At 35.5% G+C, this 17,111-nt stretch overlaps 1 protein-coding gene and 1 long non-coding RNA gene across 16 annotated transcripts in view; one reads left to right on the top strand and one right to left on the bottom strand.

Moving 5' to 3' along the window:
• The window catches only part of RFX3 (regulatory factor X3), a 307,605-nt gene that overhangs the window by 121,129 nt on the left and 169,365 nt on the right, over positions 1 to 17,111 (top strand). For all 15 annotated transcript variants that reach the window (XM_082470961.1, XM_082470970.1, XM_082470974.1 and 12 more), the window contains one exon: positions 14,638 to 14,762. In XM_082470961.1, coding sequence (XP_082327087.1) covers positions 14,646 to 14,762 — 117 coding nt within the window. In that variant the 5' untranslated portion in view covers positions 14,638 to 14,645. The remainder of the gene's footprint in view (positions 1 to 14,637; positions 14,763 to 17,111) is intronic.
• The window catches only part of LOC309665036, a 143,505-nt gene that overhangs the window by 11,029 nt on the left and 115,365 nt on the right, over positions 1 to 17,111 (bottom strand). The window lies entirely within an intron of this gene.

Below are 17,111 nucleotides of genomic sequence, written 5' to 3'. Positions count from 1 at the left end.
ACTGATTACCCTTATGAGCATTTCTTGCTGTTTGACAGTGGAAAGTGCACCTTGTAGAAGCTGTTATACAAGCCATTACATTTAAAAGGTTTCCATCTCACACCCCAAAATTACACTTATTTGCTGCAAGTGAAAATTCAGAATTTGTTCCTTGTTTATTTTGATGGCAATTACCATGGTGTTGAATTTTGTTTCTCCCCCTTCTTCCTGGAAAACTAGAAATTAGCCTTTTTTGGTTTCCTTATTTCAGTGTAAACGCAGTTAGTCAGTTTGTGTATTGTAGGTTACATACAGAGATATTGTAATAATAAAATTCAGAGCCTAAAACACTCAGATACTCCATGTAATAATAAAATAGTTGAGCCTAGGTCACCAACCATTTTAGTTGGTATCTCCATACACACACGAAGTTTGCCTTACTTGAAATCTTGTTAAATATCCTGAAAGAGTACCTTAATCGTTTATGTGAGAAAGAAATTTGAAAATGTCTGAGACCCTCTTATTTTTGGGTTTCATTCTCCATGTTACGAGTATTTCTTTCATTGTGTGATAAGCAGTTTGAGCTTTTGGCAGGCCTTCCTACTTCTTTTTGAGTGCCTTCCTTCTTTCTTCTCTTATACACCATAGTCTGTTACAAAGAGCTATTAACTGGGAATTGGGAATTCTGAGTTCTAATGCCAACTCTGATACTAATGGATCCATTTGATTTATTGGTCTCAGATTCGCTGTGAAATGGGGACCTGAACTAGATCTCCTGGATACTTTTTAAGTTTAAATGCTGTGCTTTGAGAAGTAGGGCATTTATCTGAAAACCTATTACACCCCCTTCCCCAATTTTTTTTACTGAGTGATCATTTACTGAATAGATATTTCTCCTAAAAGCAGTTTGCTGAAACATAAATTCACTGAGTGGCAATTTTGTTAAATTTACCAAGTACTCTGATTTATTAGTTACCTAAGAACTAGTTTTCCAAATTAATCAACTGCCTAAAATATGTTTCTATTAACTACATATAACATTTATCACAAATCACACTGCATTAGTCACAAAATCTTTTGAAATTTTTGGTGGGAAGTATTAATTAGTTTTAATTTGGTTTTAATTTTTCCAAAGCAATTTCACCACAGACATTTTGCAACAGAAATATTTATCAGTACAGCCCAGCTGAGTGCCAAATTTGTCATTGATATTTTATATACGGAATTCTTTACAGTTGCTTAAACGTGAAGCTATATATTTATTTAGTTGTAGTGGTTAACAAATGTGTGAATTAAGAGAAGTGTAGAATGCATTTAATGGGTGAAAAATGTGTTAAAAGAAATAAACCTTCCCTGTTCTCATTTATAAACTCCATGACATTCAAGACATGCACAGCCCTTTAATTAAAAATAAATGCTCATTCTCAAAAGTCATTGGCCCAGAAAATGGTGAAATTCCAGAATATAGTTATGGGTAGGCTATAGTGTGCTGGCTTGTAGCAAAATTTCAGATAAATTTAAACTTTGAACTCATCAATGTAAGTGTCAAAGAAATCTTCAAAGGCCCTTTAAAACTTTTATTCAATACAAATTATGTCCACAAGATAAATGGTTAAAAGAAACAAATTTTGAATGAATTGGTCAATTTGTCAAATCGGCCATTAGGCAAAATGATTCTTAGCAAGTTGATTTTTGGAAAAGTAAACTTAGTGTTATCATACCCCCATCACCATCTCTACCAGAGATGGGGGACAGGGAAACTGTAATGGAAGAGTACTACTGCCTTTAGAAGTAGAGTGTTTTTTCCTCAGCCATGCCCTATAGCCAAAGTTGGAACTATTTGGAAGGTCTTTTGCCTCTGTGTGTATATGCATGTGTGTAATGTACTTACTATGTGTTTAGCATAACTTTTGATGCTAAATATCCATATTGTGTGTGTGTGTGTGTGAGCACGCGCACGCGTGTGCCATGGCCACCACAACACAGGCTTTCTGAGACATTGAAGAAGTACAATAAAATGTCTGGGTGAGAACTGAGAAATTTTTAGTTTTCTCTGCTCTTATGATGACCATAGCAAAATAAGTCCCAAGTAACAAAACAAATAGATCAACATAGATGATGAATCACTTGGTGTATGCCAAGGAAAGGTGGTCCTGTGCTCAAGCAGGAATAGAGATGTTAGCTGGACTAGAGGACTATTCTAGAACATTGGTGTGGCGGTTAGTATTTCTGAACACTGCCTTTGGCCTGTAACCTTCCTTAAAACTCTGTTTGCTTTCCAGTTACTACCCTTGATTGCAGTGCCATTAGGTAGTAGCGTTAAATATATTTTTCTTGAACTTGCTGAAGGTCATTTGTGAATGTAAAGATCAGGGAACAACAACTCCTGGCACTTGTGCCAAAGACCTTTCGGTTTCACCAAAAATCAATTTTTTTGTGAATTAACTAGTTGAGACAGTCCCTTCTTTTGGCATCTAAGAAGCTGCAGCCAGTCATTCTTACTAATTTAGAAGTGGAATTGATGGTGGGCACCTGAGAGCTCAACTCTTAAGATTTTAGAATAAAAGATACTGTACTTTTTTTGAACATTTTCTGAGCCCTGATTCAAATTCCAACAAGCCTATTTGTGTTAATGCTTCAGCAGAAGTGATATAGAACGCACGACTCAGCATTTTTATTAGTGTTTGCTGAGATCTACAAAATAGAATAGACAGCTATCTTGTCAGGTACTCAGCATTGCTGGAAATGAAATTAATATTTTTTGGAGGATAACATATGGAACATTAGTAACTGGGTTAAAAAATTACAGCATGTCCAATTTCTATATTGTAGAACATTAAAAATATGGAAAAGACTGCTATTTAGACAGGACTACATAGTAGTTGGTCTGTAGAACATTTAAATTATCATTATTATAAGCCTAATACAGCATATTGCTAGGTTAAAAAAAGAAAGAAAAAAAAAACAATTTTTGCTACCGGAACCTAATAGATGGTGTGGTATATTCAAGTCCTCACTCTGCCCATTTTTAGCTATGTGACCTTGGGGCTCATAGAGTTATTTAAGCTTTGGGCCTAAGTTTTATCATCCATAAAAGTGGGATAATAATAGTACCTACCTCACAGGATTTCTGGCTAGATTAAATAAAGCATGTAAAATCCTTACATAAATGTGTTAACTAATTTTAACTAGAGGATTCTTGAAATACCCTTTTTTGTGAAAAGTTTCAATGACTGTTAAGAGAACATAGAAGAATGTCAGTTGAATGTTGCCAAGCTCAAATAAATTTCAAGTTGTTAATTAATGATGAAGTTAGAACAATTACTATTAGGCTAATTACTTATTCTTAGCATTTCAGCTATGAAAATTAAAGATCTCTGAGAGCTTCTGTCTCATAAAAACAAAGGAAGCATACCAGGCTACTTTTTCTAAGATGACATGATTAGAGCATTGGATCTGAATCCACAATTCAGTGAATCAGGTGTACTTATTAAAATAGTAAATGATGTGTCAGGAGGTTCAGAGCAATAGCTGAAGACTTAATGTGCTCATTTGAGTTTATTTAATCCTTATCTTGTTTCTTTATAAAAAAAAATTATACACAAAATCTGTTAAGGCTTACAAATATTAGAATATGAGGGTTGTTATAAAATTTTGCCATAATGGGAATTGAAAGTGAAGTCACATTAGAAAATTAAGAGAAAACATTCTTAATGAATAAATTGATTGGAACTGGCTCTAGTAGAAAACTCTATTTTTACACAATTTGTAAGTGTTAAATGCATCTGATATAGCATACTTTAATAGTAATGTTTCAGCAGGGTCTTAAACTCATCCTCTTTGTAGATTCATCTGTTCATTCAACAAATTGAAGATCCTCTGTGTGTTAGGCAGTGTTGCATATTTGTAGGTGAAAAAGATAAGCGTAGTCCATGTGCTCAGGGTGTTTATAATCTAGTTGGAGAGACAGTTACACTACAATATGATAATTGCTGCTGGCTGAGTAAAAATAAGATGCTGTAGGAACACTCAGACAAACACCAGACCCAGACTTATTTAGAAGCAGGCGGGGCAGTGAGAGGGAAGAGTGGTGGTGGTTTGGGAGACTATCTGGGGGAAGTGGAATTTATCCTGAGATCTGAAAGATGAAGCGGAGAAAAGGTGGGAAGGAAAAATTGTTTGAGTCAGCGGGAACTTCTTGTTTCTCATCCATTAAAGTGGGATTGGGGAACTTCCCCTTCTAGGTTTGGGGAACTGAGAGTAGTTCCATGTGGCTGGATTGTATATAGTACTCTTTGGAAAATGGTAGGCAGGAGCTATAGTCTAAAGAGCCTTAAAAGCCCTGTTGAGGGCTTTGCAGTTTATCCTGAGGACACCGGGAACCTGTTGTAGGGAGTGGCCTCAACTCTGTGGAGCCAGAGAGATGAAGATACGTGAATAGATTTTTAGAGAGATTAGGAAGCAGAAGCATTGGCCTCAGTGATTGATTAGATTTGGGAGTTGAGGGAGAAAGTTTGGTGATAAAAGAAATGATAGGACAGTTACTTTTAATGTATTTTAAGGGATAAAGGAGAGTTCTCCCCTCTCTTTTAGCCCCCTTGGAAGACCATCAAAGGTTAGGAGGGGGAGGGAGTGTGGAAATAAAACTTATTATGTGAAATTTCACACTTACATAAAACATTACATAATGACAATAGCTTTTAATAATAAAGAACTTATAGGTGATTTTAAGCATATTAATAATCCTAGCTAAGGGGTATTAACCATAGATTTATGAGATAGCCTAAGATAACCCACTTTAGAAGGAACTATTGTTTTTGGAGCCAAGAAAACGCTTTAGAGTGAGTTGGAAGGACAGCCATGTTCAGAGTGCATCACCAATTCCATAAAAGAAGCTCCGAAGGAAGTGTTTTTAGTTCAGTGTAATTGACTTATTTCAAGTTTTACTGATTTTTAGAGAGAAATAAATTTTCTGTTAAGTTTGAGAATGCAGAGTTAGCTAGAATCTTCAATCTGTTTTAATTTTCATCTTTTAGCCAAACTTTTTTTCCAAGTGTGTACATATACATTTTATAATGAAAGTCAGTGTAAAAATTTCACTTGATTAATAGCATTATGTTTTAGAGCAATTATTTCCAGAATTTATGTATGTGTGAATATATAGATTTTTTTTTCAAGTCCACCCACGCCCATGTTCACTACATTTGCCAAAAAAATGGAAGTAATGAGAATTCAGTTCTTTAAGATACTGTACATTTAAAGTGGGGTATATTATTTCCATTATTAGCAATGTTATTATACAGTATTATTTTCCCCTTTTAGATGTGTTGATCTCTTTGAGCCTGTCATTGGAATAGTTAGGAACTGCAAAAGGCTCTATTCTTTACTCTTATAAAAAGAAAAAGAAATAAGAGATAGAAAAAAACAGAAAAATTTTTTGCGTGGGGAAGAGAATCCAAGAAGAAAGTTGTTATTGGAGCCTTTTTTGGTGTGAAGAAAATTAAGAATTCCTGTTTTACTTCACTCCCTGTAAAATCCAAAGAAAATCCTGTTTGGAAACAACATTACCTGCTTGTTTTCTTTTGTGGCTCTTTAAGTAATGCTGCCTTTTAAGCCAATCTTTGCCCTCTCTTTGCAAAAATAATATGGATACTTCCATGTGTGTGGCTAAGACCCCACTAGTAAGTGTAGAGGAAAAAAGATAAAACTTGTGTGTAAAGTTTAGGGTATGTAGAAAGAATAAACAGATGTCACTAGGGCTCATTTAAAAAGGGGGTACCTGTTTCCTTGGTGGGACTAAACACTTAGATTCACCACCTATATCCTCTTCCAGTTTGAGATCCATGGAAGAGGCGCCACTGCTCTTATGAGTTTGAATACAAGGGAGCAGAATTGAAATTCATGTCTTTATTCTAGATTGGACAATAGATTCTGGCGAGTGTTGTAAGGAAAGGATCATATTTGACATTTGGGAATGTGTATTACTGTAGATTTCCTTCTTTCAGCAGAAAATGACACAGATCATGGAACTAGCAATGAATGGATCTGTAGATATAATCTCCAGATAAATTTTTAAAATAGAAACATTGAAAATGTTGTGTTTTAGAGCCCTTTGAGAGTTTTGAGCCACTCAGTGGGAAGGGAGACAGAGCTCTTACCCAGCTACTGAACAGATCAAATACTATACAGGTATTTTGGGGATTAAAAGGGCTGTTTTACAGAATCTAAGACTGACTTTTTGGGATGGCTCCAGGGTGAGATGGGTCTCTGGAGCTCATGTTGCTTTTGCCCAGCAAGCCCAAGGTTAGCTTGAGGCCACGCAAAGTTATGATCATTGGTTTGGGAAGGCCCATATTTCAGGAGTCCTTAGGAGTTACACTGATGTTACTGTATACCCTTAAGAATTTTACCAAATCATGCAATTTTATATCTGTGAATAAAATTACACTGTAGGCTGCATATTATTTGGCAACCTGCTTTTTATGCTTACAATATTATGAACATCTTTCCATGCTGACTTTTATAGATCTGTATAGTATTCCGCTATAGGGGTATAGAATTTATTAGGGATAATTACAGGGATATAGCCCAATTACAGACATTTCAGTTGCTTATTATTGGCTGTCATAAGTAATACTTGAGCGAACATCTTTGTGTTTATGTATAATATTATGTATAGATAGTAACCTAAATGGACCCTCATTTGACTGATTTTTTTTAAGACAAATTTAAATTCTTGAAAGTAAATGAATCTCATATTATTTCCTCTTCCTTCCATAAAATATTCTGTGAACACAAGGTTAGTGCAGATATCTTTTAACCCATGATATGCTTTTCTATATCATAAGCATTATAGCTTTGATGTCATCATAATGATCACATACTAGGTACAGTACCTAGTATTTGCCGTTCACGTGATATTTGTGTCTATTTGTTCAAATTTAGAATTCTTTCTTAGTGCCCAAAGTCTCTATAGACTACTCTATTTCTTTTAAAGTTGATTTCACTAAAATAGCCTCACTGCTGTTGCTGTTTGTGTAGCCGACTAGGATCCAGTGTCAGGGTGCCATTATTGGAGTGAGACAGACCTGGGCTTGAATCCTGGCTTTATTTCTTAATAGTTCTATGATCCTGGGCAAGTTACTTAATCTCTAAACCTTACTTTTCTCTGCTATAAAATGGGAATATCTACTTCATGGTTGAAATTAGGGTTAAATGTATGCAAAGATGTAAAGCATCTATCACATAGTAAATGCTCAGTATATGGTAGCTATTCTTATTACTATAATGAAATGATTGATTTATGATAAAATGCTCTTTGTTCATCATTTTTCAGTTCTAAGTGCTATTATCATTAAATACTCCATCTCATAGGTTCTAGTCACTGTCAGGATTGGATTGACCAATAGTAAGAAACACTTATAGGTTTGCCTCATAGAGTTTGGTAAGAATCTTTCTGTATGTTACATCATTTTGTTCTCAGACTCTTCTTCCAGTAAGCAAAATGTAGGATACTCAGAAATTTTTGTTTGTTGGTTTTCTTTTTCTTTTCTTTTAGCTTTTATGTGAGCACTCCCAGTTTTTAGCTTATGTCATCTAGGTGAGACCAGTTTGTCTATTAATTCATGAATGTGAGTGAGAGAAAATGCCAGGATGGCATCAGCAATAGACTGGACAAGCACCTGGTTCTCTTTTCCCCAGAATTACTTCTCTGCCTGATAACAGCTTCTCTTGATAACTAGAAACAATTAACACATAACAAAATTCTTACATCATTTCAGCAGTGTGGCTTCAGTAATATGTTAATAGATTGTTTTATTTTTTAATTAATTCATTAAGATAAAAACTGTTAAAGTAATTTGATTTGTCTTCTCCAAAGAAACAGTTTTTCATTATCTATTCTGAGTCAAAGGAAGAATTAGTTAAGAAAAAACCTTTGTTTGAAAAGTGAAAAAAGTTACCCAGGCAACCTGTATATGTTACTAGTGTGCTGATTAATCATCGCCAACATTAATCTCTGTCATCAGTTATCACAGGAAGATGACTGCCGAACAGTCTACACTATTATCATTCCATCATTTTTCTACGGATCAATTTAGTATAAAAGATTAATTGTACATAGTCAGGAGGATTACAACATCAGACCTAAATGAAGAAGCAGAGCTTTTATAATATAGAAAATCATGAATTTTCCTTTTACATCTCTTCAGTTACCTGATATATTGATTTGATAAAGCCCTGTGTTTTACAATGAATACACTTTTCACAGAGGTATATTTTAAGTAAAAAAGGCTGACTATAGTTTATAGCTTAACCAGTTTCTTTCATTTGTACTCGGTGAAGTGGAAAAAAAGCAAAGTCATAGAGTTTTACATTTGTAGGTAAATTAATCAGCTCAATATATTTTTGTCAATTTCAAAAAACTTATCACATTATTTTTAACCATATATATATAAATTCTAATATGCCCCATTATTTTACATTATATTGTTGACTTTGAAGATGCTTAATATTCTTAATTTTTTTCTAAAGAATTAGAATAATCTTTATATTTTCATCATCTACTCCAGAATAGTCAGAAATGTATACATTTCATACTGATTTTATGTTCAGGAAAGTACATATCAGCTATTTTTTTCCAAAAACCATGACTTATTTTAGTTGTCTAATTTTAATAAATAGAGGTTTCAATTGCTGTGAGTATTATTTATGCTAGTATTTATTTTCTAATATTTATTCAAGAATGCTGATGCTTAATCAGAGTATTAGTAATAAAATCTTATGCTATAAAACTTCTGTTATGATTTGGGATCTTTCTCTGTGAAAGCACACTGATGTTAAACTCCTTGTTGTGCATTTTAAAAGTAGTAATTTTAGATTATGACAATTTTTTTCTGTAAATAACATTCCTCTGCTCTTACATTGAGCCAGGTTTCTAAGTAAATAATTTATTCTTTAATGTCACATTTTAGGTGTGATTTATTTTCACTATACAAATAAGTGACTATCATAATAATACTGGTTGATTTGGTTCAAATAGGAATTGGAATTACCATCTTTTGTTTTTCTGTACTAAGGAAAAAGGAAGGAAGTTCTCTGTTGTACTTGAAAATTAAATTACAGGTTTTTATTTTCTATACTGGATTTAAACCTGTTACATTCCTCAGTGTAAAAAAACAATATAGTCAGTCAGTGGAGTGGAACCAAACTTTGCAGACTTTGGTTTTTTTTGGAAAGCAAATTATTTCAGGAAGAAAAACCCCAATAAAAATTAGATGATACTACCTATTTTTAAGCGAGCCCAGTTATATAGTTCTGTTTGATAAGTAATTGATTAGGTCAGACTATTTAAGCATTTAATCTGGCATGTACATTGTGTGTGATGAAAGGAATCCAGCTGTGAATTTGAGTGTATTAAATAATCTTCAGGAAGTTTCACAAAGAACATTTGAATGCCTTGAAACTTGCAATAATGCATGTTTGTTCCAAACACATTTGCTTTGCCTAGGTTTTGCCCATCAGGTTGAAGAAACGGTAATCTTTTTGCATTCAGCAGCTGGGTTTTTGCAATATTCTTTTCCTTCTTCTAGGGGTTAATTAGCCTTCTTTCAAAATGTGGCCTATTTAGCTGTAGATTCGCATGATTCAGCCAGAGCTGGCTATACAAAGCAGAACCGTTAACAGGCGGGTGTGTCCAACTGCTTAATTAGCCAGAATAAAAAGGTCCTTTGTCAAACAAGCATCTGTTGCTCTTGACACACCTGACAGCCACATTAGGCAAGGATGACTAGACTGAAATCGTGCATGTCTCTCCTTCAAGAATATACAACTCATTTACATATAGGCTGCATCATGGACAAACTGCAGGGGTTTATTTAGCTTATCAAAATGGATTAATGTGACTGCATTTGTGGCTGATAAACAAATATCACTTGAAAGGAGGCTGTGAAGGAACTAAACTAACCAAATTACTCCCAAACATAAACAAAGCACCAGAAACCACTGCAGATGAATGGGAACACCTCACATGTACACACAAACCTTTATACTGGATCTAAAACAAAACCTACAAATGAAGCATGCTAAGACACTGCCCTCATGTGATGATCCCTGCTTTGAAGAAATTTTGGAAAGCTACCAGAATACTCTAAATGTGTCAGTGGGTTTAAATGATCTGTTTAGGAAAATTTGGCAGGAAAGTTACACTCCTCAACATGCTTTAACATTCAAATTGATCTGCTATTAAATCAGGTCTTTGGAATTAATCAGTTAAAATGCCTCTGGAAAAAATACTTACTAGTTGGGTTTTATTATGGCCTCAGTAGAAAGAGAGAGAATACTTGCTAATTTCAATGTCAGAGAGAGAAGAGATGTCTCACTTGTTATTCGAAGTGTAGATCAAATAGGATAGATTGAGAATCCCAAAGATTTGCTGTTCAGACCAACAATCTCTAGCTTTCCATTTGGAAGCCTTTCATCATGATTTTGCAAAGTAATATACATAGTGGTAACATCATGGGCTTTAGAGTCAGGCAAACCTGGATTTGAATTTAGGCTCTTACTCTTACCATCTGTGTGGCTTTTAGCAAGTTATTTAATCCGTTTGTGCTTCAGTTTCCTCATTCGTTAAGTGGAAATAACAACATTTCCATTATGGGGTTTTTTTGAGGATTAAATGAAAAGATGTATTTCAAGCACTTAGCATATTGTGTGGCACCTGGAAAAGACTTGTTAAATGAGAGACCTAATTATGGTTATGACTTTTTTTTTTTGTTATGACTTTTCAGCCAGTCTCTGGCAGGGATGTGATTGAGATCCTCTCAAGGCCTGAGGCCTCGGCAAAGAGAGCCTCTTCTTCAAACTTGAGGAAGACAATGAAATCAGAAGAGAATGAAGTTGTGTCTATTAAGAAAAGATGGAGACCAAACTGAGAGGCTATGTTCTTATCCCAATTGGCATGACCCTGTAATCCAGGGGCCAAGGAGACTGGATGATGAGCAGTAACTTGGAAGTAAACAGAAGTTGTTCTGGGACAGTTATTGGTTGTTCTGGATTAGGCTTTCTGTGCTGGTTTTGATGTGGTATGTACATAGAGCCAGAGGTTGGATGGAAAGTTCTCTGTGACTCTCTAAGTTATATAAGCCATCATTTTCTATCCATCTGCTTTTCCCCACTCTATTCTGTAAAGGTTGCTCCTATTAAATAGTTGGGATCTTTTTCCTTCTTTCTCATTCTAAAAGTTCACCAGTTTGCTTTTCTTTACTCCCTTCACTTCTGTCTATTCAGTGTCTCTGATGAAATTCAAGACTTCCAACTTCGTCTGGTAGTTTAGTGCATGCGCTGTAGTGTTATGTCCAAACCCTCTTTTCCCACTTTCCTACTTCCCACAGTTTGACCTTGGTTAAGTGACTTAACATCTCTGGGCCTCAGTTGACTCAGTCTGTAAAATGAGGAAGATCTTAGTTCCAATCATCTAGTTACACATTTCTATTAGTAAAGTAGTCAAAGCTTAGGTATTTCTCTTATGCCTCAAATGCCTATGAAGGCCAAGCCAGTGAATATGTATTGCCATATAAATAATTTGCATATAAAACACATAATATGGGCTCACCTTTTCTAGATTTTCAGGTTTTTCAAGAGAATCTGGAAATTTGGTTTTTAACACAAAATTTTCTCATTTTTAAAGGTTGACAATTAAGAATTTTAATTTCTAGTTACTCTGTGCCAAAGCCTATCGATGGAGTCTAATATGGTCCATAGGAAGCCAGTTTCCAAATCTATGCCTTTTATCTTCAGATAAGCCCTCTCAGGTGATTTATTGAGGAATTGCTTTAAAAGTACATTTAATTTTTTAGACATTCATTATGTATATTCTTATGTGTATTTGGTCTAAAACAGTGGATGTCATATTATGGGTCATATACCAAAAAGGTGTGTAGGCTGGTCCGCAGTACAGACCCCTGGACACACGAGAGAGCCTCGATAAAGTTCCCAGCCAACACTGGGATAAACAGGAGGGTGTTTTAGTTTGAGTGACTTAACTGTAAGAATCTCATCCGCCCCTTGACTGAACAGCTTAAACAAGAACCCATAATTGGCAACTCTGTGTTCCTCATTTGTGTACTAAACTGACAAAGGCCTGTCTTGGAGTTGGGAAGAGAAGCTAAGAAAAACTCACTGAAGATGATATCTAAAATCTGGTTCGGTCCTCATTCCCTGCAGAAAGGCATCACCTCACTCTCACTAATAGCCCTCTGCTGTAGCACAAATGGCATCAATTGTCTGTAAGTATAACATGTAATGAATCGAAGGACACTGGCATTTGCTTTCTTTTGGGGGAGGGTATTTTTTTTCCCTCTACAATGGAATAAAGAAGAAAAGGCACAGATAGGGTTCCTAATGCGTGTATCTCCTCTCCCAATTTCGAGAACTATTAGTCCTCCAGTAATCTTAATTAGGCAAGAGTTTTATGTAGTGAATACTGTCATTTTCAAACATTTTCAGGCATATCCGTGGTCTTAATACTAGTACAAAGGGCTGTGTGTGTGTGTGTGTGTGTGTGTGTGTGTGTGTGTCTTTGGAGATCAGTGCTACGTTTTTTATTAGCCACCATCTTGAGAGATTTCACATAAAAATCTTCTTTTGGAAAATTGGGAAAACTGGCAACTACAGTTTAGCCTTCCCATAAATTCACAATTTCCTTGAGCTAAACATTAGCTGGCCCAAATAAATGGGGTGGTAGCCACAGTCTCCATCACTTTCCTTCTGTTTTTTTTTTTTTTTTTTTTAATTAATTTATTTATTTATTTATTTTTGGGTGTGTTGGGTCTTTGTTTCTGTGCGAGGGCTTTCTCTAGTTGCGGCAAGTGCGGGCCACTCTTCATCGCGGTGCGCGGGCCTCTCACTGTCGCAGCCTCTCTTGTTGCGGAGCACAGGCTCCAGACGCGCAGGCTCAGCAGTTGTGGCTCACGGGCCTAGTTGCTCCGCGGCATGTGGGATCTTCCCAGACCAGGGCTCGAACCCGTGTCCCCTGCATTGGCAGGCAGATTCTCAACCACTGCGCCACCAGGGAAACCCCTCCTTCTGTTTTTTAAGCCCCTGGCTACCTTCACTCTTTGTGCCTGAGGTTCCTCATCTGTAAATGTAGATTATAATCATACAAACCACATTGGGTTGTTACATGGAGTGATTTATTTATGAATTAACACGTAAAGCATTTAGAAGAGGACATAGCATGTGTTAAATACTCTTATCGATGTTAGCTTACTGCTGTATCTTTTGTATGCTCCAAGTTTTATTGTGTTGCTTTAGGGGTTTGACTAACAAAGGAATAAGAATAGTCAATCACGTAAAGTGATACCAATGTCAAGGTCTAGAAAGTAAAGAAAGCATAGAGTCAAAGTGAAAAGGCCTAGTCCTTTCTCTAGTCCTGTCACCTTGAGCGAGTCTCTTAACCTCTCTGGGCTTTAGTTTTCTCATTTATGAAATAAGTATAGATTAGATATCTTCAGAGGTCTGTTTCTAAAATTGAATGAGATGATAGAAAAGGTTTGGGGAAAAAATTGGAAGAGGTCATGCTGTGACAAAAGATGTTGAGAGGGGTTAATTTTCTACTTGAAAGACCTGAATACTCGTTCAGAATTTTCTTAGGGAAAATTAATGTTCACCATACTGTTCACAGATTTAAACCATGATACAGTATTTTTCTTAGGCTACCAATTAAATATTGTTTTTCCCCCCAGGATCCCTGCTCAATAGCAAAGAAATTAACATTTATTATATTGACTGCATAAGTAACAAAAGGGAATATCAAGGTCTAAGAAACCATACTTGTTAGAGTGCACACTGTAAAATTTAATCCTGTGTTAGTAGGACAGGCACATGAGAACTGAAAAATATGCCATGTTGAACTGTGAATGAGAGAAGGTAAAATTTCATGTCTTTGTTTACAAATCTCACTTATATAATAGTGATCCTTCTTACCTTTCAAAATATTAAACATTATTGCTGTTTGGCTGTCTTTGTGTAAGAGTATAATTAAACTTTAATTTTAGTACCATATCATCTCACAGCCAAGAAAATTAGTGAGCTTGATCCTTTGGCTAAATTTAGGGTATATCAGTTGGTTTTTGGATATACATTAATTTTTAAAAATCAGTGAATAGTAAGTTTGAAAGTTGGAAAGGACCTTAGAAACAATTTATTCTAAATTGTATACTTCCAGTGACGTCCTGTAGTTTATAAAAGTGTCTAGAAAGTATAGTTTACGACGTATTTGCATCCAGTTAGGATTTGTGTTCTAAGAATTGTGTCTTGACATAATTTATAATATGACTAGTTTATATTGTGCTTGAAACAATTTATAACAGATGAGGCCTAAGGAAGGTAGATTTCAATGAAGTTCAACCTTTATAGCCTCAAAATAAGAGGTACTAATGGAGATTTTTAAAATGTAGATTAGTAATTTTCTATATTTATTTTAAAAGTGGTCAACATGACTATAAACGTGCATGGAATATCATGAGTATGTTGGGTGGAGTAAGAGGTATTCTGGGAGTAGAAAGTTAGTCTCAGTATAGGATATTAAGAACAAATGTGATGCAGCTAGTCATATAAGGAGAGCATTTTAAACTTTCTTTCTATTTTAATAAATTTCAGAGACCATCATGCAGACATCAGAGACCGGGTCGGACACAGGTTCGACAGTGACTTTACAGACATCTGTGGCTAGTCAAGCAGCAGTGCCTACACAGGTGGTACAGCAAGTACCAGTACAACAACAGGTAAGGAGCTGCTGTTCCCAGAGAAGATGCTGTGCCTTTCCTTGTGCTGCCTCTCCAACATAGCTGTGTCTAAAAAATGATTTGGATAATACTTTCTGGCACAATGGATGCCAAAATAGGCCTCGTTCGATTCTTAGATTAAGTCAGCAAATGTTTCTTGAGCATTTCCTGGATGTGCCACGTTCTTTCTGTGCTAGGCTGTAGGGATAAAAAGATAAATACTCAAACTATAATCCTTATTCCAAAAGAGCCTCTTAAGTCCTAAAGAGAGCATTTGTTTCTAACTTGGCCACCCTAACTGGGTTTTCTTCTCCTCTTCTCCCCTCCTTATTCTTTATCACATCTTCCTGTTTCTTTCATATTGAAATGTCAGCAATCATATTTTTATATAATTGGCTCACAGTAGTACTTAATAAAGGAGAGGATGTGTGTACCTTACAGGCAGGGATTTTGCCTTTGTGATATTTTGGAAAGTGCTTGGGCGTTATGGTGACTGATAAATAGTGTTTAATGAAAATTAAATTATCTTAAAGGTCTGAAAATCTGACTCATCCCATTTAAAAAACTGAGAATGAATTCATCATCACATGTTTACTACAGGGCTTATTCATACTTGGGACGCTTAGCTTGTTTTGGAAAGATACTGACAAAATAGTGCTATTTTGTACCAGTTAATAGTCCTCCTTTGGATTGTGAACACATTGGCCTGTCATTTCTTCTAAAGAGTGGTGAGAAAATATGCGGGAAGGATCACGTCATAAAGCATTATCTTGAGACTTGAGATTTACCTGTAATTTCTCAGTATCAGAGAAAATGTTGCTTTTACAGTTTAGCAAATGTTGCTTTTACAATTATAAATAAGTCATTAGGGAGAGGGAATAACTTTTCCTAAATTATAGACAGAGGGACTCAAGGTTATATTCTTAGGAGGTAGAAGTGGGATGGGCAGGGAGAGTGCTAGAATCATGGAGAAGGGTCTTTGACTCTCAAGGTAAATAAAGACATCTGAAATAATTATTTCTTTTATAATTAAATCTTAAGGCACACTCTTCTTTCTGTTCTCTACAACACACTGGTATTACTGATCACCAATTTCATCACCAATTTCAAGACTGAACATTATTCAGAAAAGGGTAGTTTATGGCATATCATCCAAAGAGCAAGTAGAGAACTACTGGGACAGTGTTATATATAATTTTAAAAAGATAACTCAACAATCGAACAATATTAAGCACATATTGAACAGTTACGCTCGCTCTGGTTTGTTTTTTGTCTCATTTGTGGAAGACGAATGGCCTTGAGAGTGCCTGTCTCTAACAGTAGTGCAGTGGAGATCCTGTTCCTGTCTCCAGAAAGTGCCCCCTTGAGACCTTAAAATGTCTGTGTTAAGTGTATCTGGCCCTCTCTCATGGTCTCTGTGTCTTTTCTTACTCCCTCCTTCCTTTCCTTTCCCTTTCTTCCTTTTTGCCTTCCTTCCTTCTTTTCTTTTTAAAAAACATTTTCTTTTTATTGAATTTATATGTCATTAGATGTCTACTACAGGTCTTATATAGTGTATATAGTAGTGTAAAGAGTCAAATAGTTCAGCAAGTTCGTTATTTAAAAAAAAAAAGTAGTCCTCATCCTCTCTCTACTCCTCAGAGGCAACTAATTTTGCCTCTGTTTACCTATTATTTTGATATTTACCTCTATGTCTTCACAAACGGTGTTTATTTTCTTTTTTTAAAAAATTTTTATTGGAGTACAGTTGATTTACAATGTTGTGTTAGTTTCAGGTGTACAGCACAGTGAATCAGTTATGCATGTATCCACTCTTTTTTTTTTTTTTTTTAAGATTCTTTTCCCATATAGGCCATTACAGAGTATTGAGTAGAGTTCCCTGTGCTATACAGCAGGTTCTTATTAGTCATATATTTTATATATAGTAGTATTTTCTTGATTTTTTTAGTTTTAAGCATTTTCTTACCACACTCCTCTTTCTAGCTCTTAATATGTGCATACGTGTGCACGCATGCACGCACAAACACAGACTTTTTCCATCCCATATGCTTTGATATACTAGGTTGAACTATATGCATTTTTTTTCCCTTTGCCATCATTCTGGGATTTCCCTCTTCTCTCCTATGTTGGCTTTCCTGTTTCTCAGATCAGTGTCTTAAACTCTTTCTTGATTTGCTCAAGCACAACTTGCAGTAACTTCCTAAGATTTGGTAGATTTTGAGCTCTTGTGCGTCTGAGAGGGAATCTGTTCTACTACCTTCACAGTTGTTTGGTAGTTGGATGGGTACAGAGTTTGGGGTTGGATATCATTTTCTTCAGAATTTTGAAGGAATTGCTCCATTGTCTTCC

This window comes from Balaenoptera physalus, assembly GCF_965194825.1.
Source record: "Balaenoptera physalus genome assembly, chromosome: 7".
Lineage (NCBI taxonomy): Eukaryota > Metazoa > Chordata > Mammalia > Artiodactyla > Balaenopteridae > Balaenoptera > Balaenoptera physalus.
This window is presented reverse-complemented; position numbering and strand designations above follow the sequence as displayed.